The following is a 13,661-nucleotide window of genomic DNA, read 5'->3' as shown; positions in this document are numbered from 1 at the left end:
TGGAAGAAGAGGATAAGAAGCAAAAAGGTTATATCCTTAACCGAGCCTGTTCTCTTTCCGAAGCGGCCTCCTTAGCGTCTCACACAAGCTTAGTCATTTGACCTCACTTAACTGCAAGGGCAGCTGGGACCTGTAGTCTTTAAGCAGATGCATTGCCATCTCAAATAAATTGGAATTCTGTAAATAAAGAAGTGGCCATTGGCTATGGTGTGGCAACCAGCAGTCTCTGCCCCAGTGACTAGTTGGCACTGAGATGCTAACAAAGCTTCCTTTGCCTAGGTCAGTGATTTTCTTTCATTCATGTGATATTTTGTCCTCCCCAGAAAAAAACCTTATTCTGGGTTTCCGAACTAGGAAAAGTGTTCTGGTTTGAAGCAGAATTAGAGACCTGGGAGCCCTGTCCTATGTTTGGAGATAGTTATGGCTCAGAGAAGCATAATTTGATAGTTCTGGCTTGGAAGCCTGAGAAAATGAAAATACTTTTCTTGACTGTTTGTCATGACTGAATGTTCAAAATACAGGTGAAACTCCTTTTGAAAAAAAAAACCCTGTCATTTTGGAAAAGTGATAACAAAATGCATGTTGGCCTCCTAAATTGAATGTGAAGACATGGGAGGCAATATTGTGTCTTAAAGGATGTCAAGGATGAAGCTACTTCTGCTGATATTTTTACCGGTTTCTTCTAATTCCCTCACTTTTATACTCTGATGTCTGTGGTTTTCGTAGGATGGAATTAAAGCCTAAACTTGTTCATTTCATTTTTGTCTCTGAAAACTCACCAGAATCATTATATGGTTTTTTCGAAGATGCTAAATTTATTAATTTGAAGTCTTGATTATAATTTAAAAAAACACTCTCCATGTATTAAGTATTATGTTCACAGAATTTAGCATCTCAAGTCTTACTTTCCTTTAAGCTCTATATCTCCGAGCTTTCTGAACTCTTATCCTGTACAGATAGGGTTTCACTTTCATTTCTCTGAGCCATAATTAAAGATATTGCTTAACCAAGGAACACTGACCCTTAGGTGGGCCTCACTCTATTTAATAGTCCTACTTCTTTTTTTTTTTTTTTTAATTGAGGGTATAATTGACATATAACATTAGTTTCAGACTATAACATAATGATTTGATATTTGTATATACTGCAAAATGATTACAATAAGTCTAGTTACCATCTATCACCATATAAAATTAGAAGAAAATTTTGTCTTATGAGAACGTATGTTTTACTTTCTTAGCTACTTTCAAATATGCAATACAATATTATTGACTGTAGTCACCATGCTGTACATTATATCCTTATGACTAATTTATTTTTTATAGCTAGAAGTTTGTATATCTTGATGCCCTTCACCCATTTCTCCTACCCTACACCCCCCATCACCTCTAGCAATCATCCCTCGGTTCTCTGAGTTTTGTTTTTATTTTTTTACATTCCACATATAAGTGAAATCATACGATATTTGTCTTTCTCATTTTGACTTATTTCACTTATCATAACACCCTCAAGGTCCATCCATGGTGTTATAGATGACAGGTTTCCACCCTTTTATGGCTGAGTAGCATTCCATTGTGTGTGTATACATGTGTGTGTATCACACCCCTTTATCCAGTTTTCCATCAGTGAACACTTAAGTTTTTTCCATCTCTGAGGTATTGTAAATAATGCAGCAGTGAACATAGGAGTGCATATGTTTTTTAAATTAGTATTTTCATTTTCTTTGGATAAATATCCAGAAGTGGAATTGCTGGATCATATATGGTAGTTCTCCTTTTAATTTTTTGAATCACCTCCAAACTGTTTCCATAGTGACTGTACCCTAATAAACGTTTCCTCCAACAGTGCATGAAGGTTCCCTTTTCTTCACATCTTTGTTAACACTTGTTATTCCTTGTCATTTTGATAATAGCCATTCTGACAGGTGTGAGGTGATAACTCATTGTGGTTTTGATTTGCATTTCCTTAATGAAGAGGGATGTCGAGCTTCTTTTCATAAGCCTTTTGGCCATCTGTGTATTTTCTTTAGAGAAATGTCTATTAAGATCCTCTGCTATTTTTTAACCATATTATAGCAGTCGTTGAGTTGTGTGAATTCTTTATATATTTTGGATATTAACCCCTTATCAAGTATATGATTTGCAAAATATTTCTTCCATTCGGTAGGCTGTCATTTCATTTTGTTGATGGTCTCCTTTGCTGTACAAAAGATTTTTGGTTTGATGTAGTCTCGCTTGTTTATTTTTGCTTTTGTTGCTTTTGCTTTTGGAGTCAGCTCCAAAAAATTATCGCCAAGACGGATGTCAAGGAATTTATTACCTATGTTTTCTTGGAGCTTTATGGTTTCAGATGTTACAATCAACTCTTTTTGGGTTAGTTTTTGTGTATACTATAAGATAGTAGTCTAATTTTATTATTTTCCGTATGGCTGTCCAGTCTTCCCAGCACCATTTATTGAAGAGACTAGCCCCCATTTTATATTCTTTTCTCTTTTGTTGTAAATTAATTGATTTAAATGCACAGGTTTATTTCTGGACTCTCTATCCTGTTTTATAGATTTATGTGTCTATTTTTAGGCCAATACCATACTGTTCTGATTGCTATAGCTTTGTAATATACTTTAAAATCAAGGAGCATGATGCTTCCAGGTTTGTTCTTCAGCAGTCCTTTTTCCCATCTTGGTAATGACTATTTGGTGAGCAGTGTTGATTCTGAGTAATGTTATGAGAATATTTGTTTGTTTGTTCAGTCTTTCCATCATTCATTTAAATAGTTACTGAACACCTAATGTATAACAAGCACAGCTCTAAGTGTGGGGATATAGCAGTGACCAGAACAAAGTCCCTGCTATCTTGGGGAGAGACAGCCAAAAAAAAAAAAAATCCAACCACTCAACTATGGCAGGCAGTGTTAAGGGCCAAGAAGACAAACAATTCAGGATAACAGAATAGAGAGTGACTAGCAAGGATGCTATTGGGCATAGAATTGTTAGGAAGGGCTTCTCTGGAAAGCAGCGATTCTCCTTTCAGGTAGGAGGCACTGGCAGCTGCAAGGGCTCCTTGAAGTGAGAGTGAGCTTGGCATGTTTATGGGATGGCAGGGAGGCCATCGTGGTTGTAACAGAATAAACAAGACAGAAAGAGGTCAGAAAGGTAAAGGAGGCTGCTGTAATAAATTATAACAAACCTTGTGACTTCACACAACAGAAATTTGTTCTGGAAGACAGAAGTCCATAATCAGTATCACTGGGCCAAAATCAAGGTGTCAGCAGGGCCACACTCCCTCCAGAGGCTCTGCGGGAGAATCTCTTCCCTGCCTCTTTCAGCTTTTGGTGGCTGCCTGGGATCTTTGACTTGTGGCTGCATCACTTCAGTTTTCAAGATGAGCATTTTCATATCTCTTTCTGCTTTGCCTTCACATCGCCTTCTCTGTGTGTGTAAAATTTCCCTCTGCTTCCCTCTTATAAGGAGACATATCGATAGCATTTAGGACACACCCAGATATATCAGGATAACCTCCTCATCTCAAAATCCTTGACTTCATTATATATGGAGACTTTTTTTTTTTTTTTTTTTGGCCATCTATGGTAATGTTCATAGGCTCTGGAAGTTAGCACAGAGATATCTTTTGGGGGGCATTTTTCCACAGGTGAACCACAGGGGACCAACTGAAAGAACAAGAGTATAGACTTTGAAGTGTATTCTGAATGAGACGAGAACCCATTGGAGGGTTTTGAGTGACATAACCTACCTTAAAATTTTTAAAAGACCACTGTGGCTGCTGTAGGGACCCTGAGGAGAAGGAGGATGGCAGTGCTGTATATTTAAAATTTAACATGCAGAATTACTTCCTGTTGGAAAACTAAACTCTTCCTGCCAATCAGTCTTATTCCTCTTCCATAGGTAACAGCTATTATCCATGATATGTTCCTTTTCATATCTTTTTCTGCGTATTTATACTCATTTACAGTTATCTGTAAAAATTGTTTATTATGTGGATTTACATAAAATTTATCTCGTATAACTTCAGCTCTTTGGTGTTTTTAATTTACTATTATGTCTTAGAAATCTTTTTAACTCCCCGTGGTGTTCTATAGTAGGCATGTACTATTATTTGCAGAGTTCCCTATTGAAGGACACTGAGATTTTTTTTTAACCATTTTTCTCTTTTCTAAATATTGCTGCAGTGAAGATTCTTGTAAAGTCTGCCTCCTGGTGTGTACATGCACAAATATTTCCCTGAGATACATATAAAAGTGCCCCAGGTGTGTTGGTACATTTATGCTGTAATGGATCCTGTCAAACAAATTGCCTTCCAGTTTATACCAGAAGTATCTGAGAGTGTTGGTTTCCACTTAATGAAATTATTGGATTTCTTTTATGGACTTTTTGAATTTTTCTAATGGATTTGTCAATATTCTTACTGATTTGTAGAAGTGCTTTATATAGTCTGGATACTTATCTTTTCTTTGTTAGCTATGTTACATTTTTTTCTCTTACTGTTCTTGTTTAATTTCACTTATAGTATATTTTGAAATACAAAGTTATAAATTTTAATATAAGAAAATTTAATTTTTTCATTATTTTATGAATTTTGTCTTACTTAAGAAGGCCTTCTCTACTCCAAAGTCATAAACATATTCTCATGTAAGTTCTATTACTTTTATAGTATTCTCTCTGTATTTTTTATAGATAAGGATGAAGTACAGTAGGGATCTGATATTTTGATAGCTACTTGTCCCAATATCATTCATTGAAAAGCCTGTCTTCTTAGAACTACTTTGAAAGGCTAACTTTATTAACTAAAATACCATGTATCATTTAGAAATCTGTCTTTAAGGACTCTTTTGTTTCATTGATCTACTTGTCTGTTCTTCACCATTATCACAGTGTTTCAATTATTAGAATTTTGTAATTTGATATGTAGTAGATGAATTATCTCATGGTTCTTAATCAAAGTTATGTTGATTATTTTGCACATTTTTTTCTTTCACATGAATTTTTCAGTTAGCCTGTCAAATTGTATGAAAAGTTATTTTATAATTTTGATTGAGATTGCATTAAACCACAGATTAGTATGTAGAGAATTAAAAACTTTAGAATATTGAGTTTTCTTATCCATGAAAATAATGTATTTCTGGCCTTTTCATATTCTCTGTATTTTTTTCCTATAGTTTTTTTATTTTGAGGAACATCAAACATAAATACAAGAATATAGTATATCAAACACCTATGACTAGCATTAAACTTTATTAGATTTTAACATTATGCCATCTTTTCCTTCATATATCATTTTTTAATAATAAAACATAAAATAGAGAGATGAGAGCCCCCTATGTAGGTCTCCTAAATAGTTTTCCCCTCTGCTTTCCTTCATTCCAAAGATATTACAGTCTTGTATATGGTCAAGAGAGACCTTTTTATTTGATAAAGTGGAAATAATATATGTCATGCTTCCTTACTACGGTTATTATTTACAGTGTAGACATGGTTTTTTTTTTTTTTTTTATGTTTGTGGTAAGTATCCATGGATAGATTATATTGTATAGGTGAAGCAATGATAGAAAAGCTAATAGGATGATTTTTAAAGTGTCTGGAATTTTGTTTTTTCTTACCTCTCATGTGTTTCAGGATCAATTCCAAACTGACCATAGTTCTCTGAGAAAACATTGTGTTAAGCTTACAATCTTAATGCGTGTCAGTTAGGGTATATAAAATGGTAAACATCTTACTGTTCTAAATATGCAGTATATTATGTTAGTGTATCTCAGCCTAGTTCACAGTATACTGACAGTTCTTTTTCACATCAATTTTTATGCAGACTTTTTAGATCAACTTACATTTTTCTAAATTTCAGCTCATATTTGAGAATAAAATATGTTGATATTTTTAGTTTCTGTCAGCTTTAGCTCTTACTTGGTTCTATTTTAACTTCTCAGGTACTAATGTAAGTGAAGAGGATTTTCTCTTGCTGGAGCTCTTACACTGGTTTAAGGAAGAATTTTTTCATTGGGTGAATGACATTTTGTGCAGCAAATGTGGTGGTCAGACTCGGTCTAAAGGTAAACCATTATTTCCCAATGATGATGAGCTGAAGTGGGGTGCGAACCGTGTAGAAGATCATTATTGTGATGTATGCCAGCTCAGCAATCGATTCCCAAGGTGGGTATCCACTGGAAAATAAAGCCAGAGAGGACACTCTTAATGGAATGGGCAGAAGAGAATTTTTATTAAATGAACTTTTTATCTTCATTTTAATTATTAGAAATATATTTCTCTTTGACAGGAGTCGGCAAGCTATTGCTGGCAGGCTAAATTCAGTTTTATTGGGATACATCCATGCCCATTCATTTATGTATGGTCTATAACTGTTTTTACCTTAGAATGGCACAGTTGAATGCCGGCAGCAGAGATCATATTGCCTACAAAGTCTTGCTTGCTCTCAAACGTATATTAGGTGTAGTCCTAGCACATTTAATGCTCTAAATCTCGTATTTTTTCAACACATGAAATTTAACTTTAATAATACTTGATAGTACATAAAAAATACTAACAGTAATACTGATAATTATGATAATAAACAGTGCTTAACTTAAAATCATCAGATGGTAATATGGAAGATAAAAATATATATATTTTGTTTAACTACAGAAGTTTAATTAGGTGCCTACTATGCCCAATTTAACCTACCCTCATATCTCTAAATTTTAAACTGAGGAAATTTGAACTTCTCAGTTAATTTTTTTCCATCTTTTAATTTACAAGCCTCTTATCAGATTTTCTTAAATGGCAATACTGGTAAAATATGGTTATATCATCAGGCAAAAAAAGATAAAAAATTTTTGAAATGCCTAATTTAGAAGGTTTAGAGACTCAGTTCTGTTCTCACTAGGAACCATCCCTATGATATACAGAATACAGGATAAACAGAATCCAATATCCAATAATTATCTAAAATTTGTTTAAGTTCTTTTTATATTCAGCATACATTTGCACAGGTACTTTGCAAAGATTTGAAAATAAAAGATACAAATTAAATTCCTCATAAATTCTTTCTAGGCGGTTGGATCTAAACTGATAATGCAGTGTGGAGGGTTATAGGCGAAAAAAGATATTTATACAAAGTGTTGTTCTTTTTCTTTTTAAACGTTTGCTTGTTTTACTGTTAGCTGTTTTCTGCGTAGGGTTGGGATGATGAACACTATTAATTAGAGGCTAAGCTGGTTATTCACCTTGACACAAGTAGTATACAGGAGATGGAGGTGCATAGGATGCTCTAATTTTGCTGTTTTACTTCTTAATGTAAATTTATAACTTCAGGTACTTTAATTAGCTAAATTATAATTTCACTTAACTTCGTAAATTATGTAAATGTATAACTACTACGCTATACACCTGAAACTAATATAAAATTATACCAAATATCAACTATAATTTAAAGTAAAAATAATTTTTTAAAAAAGATACAGAAACAATAACCCATTATTGGCAAAATTTAAATTATGATTTAAAGTAAAAATATTATAAAGGAAGTGGGAAAAAATGCACAATCTGGAAGAAGGTATTTCAACACATATAACTGTTCTTAATCAATAAGATGACAAGGAAACAGAAAAATGGGAAGGGACGTGAACTGAACAGACTTTTGACAGAATTATGTCTGTCACAATATATTTATATCCAGAACATATAAAGAATTATTGAAAATCTGGAAGAAAATAAACAACTATATAGAAAAATGCACAAAAGAAATAAATAGACATTTGACAGAATTGCATCACAATTTTTGAAAAACGTACAAAAATATTCAGCAATCAGATTACTAGTAACCAGAGCAATGCATATTAAGACTACAATGAAATATTTTATTAATTTGGCAAAAAAAATTTAAATCTGATGATATGAGGTATTTGTGAGGCTCTGAGAGACACAGAAAGAGAGAACAACAAGAAAATTCTGCTTCTAACCCTACTGGTAGATTACAAATTGGTACAACAGTTTTGGTAAGCAATTTGGTGTTTTCTTGTAACATTGAAGAAACTTATGATTAAAGATGCAGAAATTTTACTCCTATGCCTGTCCGCACCAGAAGATGTATGAGAGAATGTTTGTAGAGCATTATTTACAGTATGGCATAAAGCTGAAATGAAATACTACACAGCAGTGAAAACTGATAAGCTTCACCTTTGTGCATCAACGTAGGTGAATTTCACAAACCTACTATTGTGAAACATCATCTCAAAATGCATTCTGTATGATTTCTTTATCAAGTTAAAAAACATGAAAAAGAAAACTTGGGAAAGTGGGCTTTATACAAATCCAGTAAACTAACAAGGCCATGATAAATCCCTAATTCAGAATAGTGGTTATCCAGGTATGAGGTGGGAAGTCAAGAGAGGACTGAAATTGGGATACTGTCAGGTCTCAAAGTATTTCTAATGTGCATGTTTTTAAGCTCAATTAAGTCTAAGTGTTCATTTCTACCTTCTCTCTCTTTCTCTTGTGTGTGTGTGTGTATAAAATAGTTTGTGTTTCATTCAAAGAGAAAGGAAAATAAAGGAAAGAATAAGTGGACAAAAAAAAAAAGAGCATCTGCTTAAGACAAACTTGTCATTGCAGAGCCAGTTCATTCGTGCAGCTGTTTCCTTCCCTCGTAAGCTCATGGCTGACATCTCTGCTCAGCTGGGGCACTTTTCCTGCTTATCTCTATCAGTTCAAAGTCCTTCTCAACATAGTATGCAACATTTGGTGTTTTGTGATCATTTTATAGCTGGAGACGTCACAAATGTCTCTATCTTTTCAAAAAAACAAAAAAGACTTCCAAATTAGCGAGCACCTTTAAGTGGATTCTTTTTCAGGAGAATAAAATTTCAATCAAAATGCCATTAAAGGAAAAAATAGTATTTTAAGTAAAATTGAGCTCAGCTACACTTTAAGAACTTTAGTGAGTAATCTGTTAATGTTGTTTACCTTTTAAATACAATGAGCTAATTATACCACATGTTAGAGTAACGCTAATGCTCAAAGCAGATTTCCTGGAGAATCTCTGCCAGTGCAAATCCTGTCTGTCCTTTAAGGCCCAGTCTAAGTACAAGCTCCTCCTCCCCAACCACTCTCCCGTAACACTAAATCTCCCATAACACTGACTTGATGAACAGTTTGTATCACATTCTTCCATGTAGTAAAGTTATTTGTGTAAATTCCTTCTCTTTCTTAGGACTCTAAACTCTCTGAAGGCTGTACTACTGTTGAATCATTTTTTACCAAAGATTGTAGTACGATGCGTCATATATTCTAGGCTCTTATTAAAATATGAAATTAAGAAATTTTACTGTTTAGCACAGAAATAATATAAATTTGTTAAGATTCTTATTATAGTCAAAACTTTTTTTGTTGTTATTTTAAACCAGGTATAATAACCCTGAGAAACTTCTAGAAACAAGATGTGGACGGTGTGGCGAGTGGGCCAATTGTTTTACACTTTGTTGCCGAGCCTTAGGGTTTGAAGCTCGCTATGTTTGGGATTACACAGGTACAAAGCAGAGTATGAGCAGAGTTAATGGGGCTATGCAGACTTAAGGATTTAGGTTTACAGTCTGGGCTCACTATTTTCTGTTACTTTCTGGTGTTGTCGATCTGAATTTCCATTTGCCTTTTGTAAAATGATAATACCAACCTCACCAGTTTTTCGTGGGGATCACAAGATTTTTATATTGCATCTAGCATTTTGCCTAGTACTTTGTACTATAAACATTGTTTTATTAATAATTTACGGTGACATTTTTAATGATGCTGTTTCTATATGGATAAGAACATGTGTAATGTGCTATAGAAATCTTCATTTTTGTAGGGATTAATATAAAAGATTTAGTAATCTTAAACCTTAATATACAAAAAAAGTAATAAAAGCCATGTGAAATTTATATTGTCCTTATTTAGAAACGTCTCGCCATCTACATGTTAAAAGTTTGTTTTCCTTGCTCTTAGAGTTTTACTTCTGTTTCTTTTGTTTTTGTAATAATAAAAGGAAACTTTCACTTAATAGTTTTTCTCTTATTATTGAACAGAGACCATCAATAACCAGACATCCTCTGTTAGATCTCCTGTTATTCCTCGGTTTTAAAAGTTGAGGAACAGACTGCCTTTTCAAAAGTGGCACTAACTTCTTCACATTAGCAGAGTGTTTCCCATGTTTTTGATGCTGCTGTTCAACATGTTCACCTTTTTAAAAGTTACAGCTCACATTATTTGTAATTGAACGTGAACCTGACTACATTGAAGAAGATATTCCAAAAACATTTTCAAGGGTTTCAAAGAGACAGAGAAAAAGTGTTCTAGAGTCTTGTATGCCACAAAATGCTGTCTTATTAACTGAAATTTATAATATTGCAAATAACTTTATTATGTGATTCTTAGGAGTTTGTATATAATTATTAGAAGTCATTCTGATTTTAACTATTTTTTTCCCCCTTTTTACCTGCTGCTTTCTTGTCTCTCGAGTAGACCATGTCTGGACAGAAGTCTATTCTCCTTCTCAGCAGCGGTGGTTGCACTGTGATGCATGTGAAGATGTCTGTGACAAACCACTCCTTTATGAAGTAGGGTGGGGCAAGAAGCTTTCCTATGTTATAGCGTTTTCTAAAGATGAGGTAGGGCATAAGAGAAAAAAATTTTTTTCTAAGAATGAAATATTTTTTGATAGCTTTTGAAGGTATAATCAGCATATAAAAAGCATCGAATATTTAAAGTGTACGATTTAATAAATTTTGTCATTTATATACACGCATGAAATTACCTTCACAGAATCAAGGTAGTGAACATACCTGCTCTCCCTAGAAGTTTACTTATCTCCCTGTTATCTCTGCTGCTTGCCCTTGTCCAGGTAACCATGGATCTGCTTTCTGTCACTAGATTAATCTGTATTTTTAGAGTTTTATGTAAATGCAATTATATACAGATGGTCCGACTTATGACTATCAGCAATGGCTTGACTTAATGATTTTTTGACTTCACGGTAATGCAAAAGCAATGCACATTCAGTAGAAACTGCACTTTGAATTTTGATTTTTGATCTTTTCCTGGGCTTGTGATATGCAGTACAGTACTCTTTCGCGATCCTGGGCAGTGGCAGCGAGCTGCAACTCCCAGAAAACCATTCGATCACAAGGATAAATAACCAATACTCTACAGTGTATTAGTATTAAATGCATTTTCAACTTAATGATATTTTCAACTTATGATGGCTTTATTGGGATGTAACCCCAGCACAAGTCAAGGAGTATCTATCCTCTTTTTGGTGGGGTGGGGGTAGAGATGTCTGGTTTCTTTTACTCGATCATTTTGAGATTCATCCATATGTTTACATGTATCAGCTGTTTATTTTTATTTCTGAGTAGCAATCCATTGTATGAATATACCATGGTTTGTTTATCCATTCACCTGTTGATGGACATTTGGATACTTTCCAGTTTTTTATTATTTCAAATAAAGCTGTTATAAATATTCAGGCACAAGTCGTTACATGGGCATATGCTTTTTTTCTCTTTGATAAATTCCTAGAAGTGGAGTGAATGACTGGATCATATAGGTGTTTATTTAGCTTTTTAAGAAACTGCTAAACTGTTTTCCAAAGTGATTATGCCATTTCACCAGCAGTATGTGTGAGTTCCCAGTTTCACCATATCTTTGCTAATATTTAGTATGGTCTCACTTTTTAATTTTAGCCATTTTAATAGGTGTTTAATGGTATCTCATTGTAGTTTTCACTTGTATTTTCCCTAATGACAATACTGAACATCTTTTTATGTGCTTATTTGCCATCCACATGTCCCCTTAGTCCATTTTTTTAAAATTTGGATGTGTTTTGGGGAGTCTTAGGAGTTCTTTACATGTTCTGAATACAAATTTTCTTTCTCTTAATGACTTTCGAATAAAAATTGATGAAGTCCCGTTTATCAATTTGTTCTTTTATGATTATGCTCTTTGACATATCTAAGAAATTATTGCCTAGCCCAGGCCACAATGATTTTCTCTTTTGTTTTCTTTGAGAAATTTCATACTGCTAGTTTTACACTTGGATCTGTGATTTATTTCGAGCTAATTTTGAATATACTTGAAGGTGTGGATTGAAACTCATTATTTTGCGAATGGATAACAAATTGTTCTAGCACCATTTGTTGAAAAGATTATCTTTTCTCCACTGAATTCTCATTGTACCTTTGTCAAAAATCAGTTTTATAATATGAATTTTATGAAATCAGCTTTATAAATAAGTTTTTAAAACCTTAAATATTCCAAAAATTTCCTCTTATCACAGTCTGTCTTGGAGTGTACCTGTCCGAAAATGAGCAAAAAACATGTTCTTGATTTTTTTCCCACAGGTTTTTAAAATTTTAAACAGAAATAGCATTTTAAAAATTATATTTAAGAATTAAACATTCTAAGAGTAATTAGGGGGATCGTTTTATAAACTATTTAAATGTCTAACCAATGTACTATATTACTTAAAACTAATAATAAAATTAAATGTAAAAAATTACATTCTAGATATTTAGCAAATTAAAGTTGATAGTTATAATCTTGTTAAATATTTGTATTATGTAATTTGAGGTGGTTGATGTCACTTGGAGATATTCTTGTAAACATGAGGAGGTAATTTCCAGAAGAACTGAGATTAAAGAAGAAGTACTCCGAGAAACTATTAATGGACTTAATAAGCAGGTATGTGATAGGCATTTGTCACTTTTGTGAGGACATTTGAAATTTTTTTATATACTCAAGAGCCAATTTTTAACCCATTGACATTTTTAAAGTAGTAGCATTATTTTGCAAGCAAAAATATTTTAATATGTTAAATGTCTTTTTGTTCGTTGAAAATTTTGATGATTCTTTTTAAATAATTGTGCTTTTTTACATTAAATGGGCATGTTTCTTAAAGTTCAGTGAAACAAAATTTCAATATATGTAAAACGACATAAAAAGTGTTCTGTCTTATATATCAAAATAAACTGTGTCTTGAATATAATTATACACACACACATACACACTTGTGCAAGTATGGAAATTTCTGAAACAAGGCACAGAAAATTGGTAAGAGCGACTGCTTCCATGAGAAGACCTGGAGGTCCGAGAGGGAAGATTCAATTTTTATTTTACATCCTTTTTTACTATATACTCATTCGTTTGTTTGTTTTTCACAACTTAAAAAACAAACAACTAATTTTTGTTGTTTGCAGATCACCTTAATCCAGTCAGTGATTGAGATTCAAGGTGAGGTTTCAGCCTATTTAGGATTTCACTTTTAATGTATAGCCCATCAGAGAACCTAATCTGAAAACTGGAGTATTTACTAGAGCTCCTCACCTTGAAAGGTTCTAAACGTCAATCTGTTTACTTGCCAGCACTGTGTTTTTGCTAAAAATTCTGCTTTGTTTTTTAGCACTTTATCCTCCATTTTGTGCTTAGCTTCTCAGCTTCTCCTCATATCAGTTAATAATTGGCAAATGCCTGGAAAAAAGAGGTGCAGTATTGTTTGGTTCACCTCAGTTCATTTCTTCTCTTGGGATGTTAGCTTCTTCAGTCTGGCTATGCTGGTATGCTTTCTCTTGCATTCAGACAGGTGTTTTTATGTTATGTCTTTGTGTGTGTTTTCCCCAGCTTTTCT

The 13,661-nt window shown here is 33.3% G+C and overlaps 1 protein-coding gene across 4 annotated transcripts in view; it reads left to right on the top strand.

The window, feature by feature from the left end:
- NGLY1 (N-glycanase 1) overlaps nt 1-13,661 on the top strand; it is a 52,415-nt gene that overhangs the window by 25,419 nt on the left and 13,335 nt on the right. For all 4 annotated transcript variants that reach the window (XM_011358466.2, XM_011358548.2, XM_023532405.1 and 1 more), the window contains 4 exons: nt 5,938-6,160; nt 9,409-9,530; nt 10,502-10,647; nt 12,608-12,718. In XM_011358466.2, coding sequence (XP_011356768.1) covers nt 5,938-6,160; nt 9,409-9,530; nt 10,502-10,647; nt 12,608-12,718 — 602 coding nt within the window. The remainder of the gene's footprint in view (nt 1-5,937; nt 6,161-9,408; nt 9,531-10,501; nt 10,648-12,607; nt 12,719-13,661) is intronic.

The sequence above is a fragment of the Pteropus vampyrus genome, unplaced genomic scaffold, assembly GCF_000151845.1.
Source record: "Pteropus vampyrus isolate Shadow unplaced genomic scaffold, Pvam_2.0 Scaffold1, whole genome shotgun sequence".
Classification (NCBI taxonomy): domain Eukaryota; kingdom Metazoa; phylum Chordata; class Mammalia; order Chiroptera; family Pteropodidae; genus Pteropus; species Pteropus vampyrus.
Note: the sequence above shows the minus strand (reverse complement) of the source record. Positions and strands in the feature narration are given on the sequence as shown.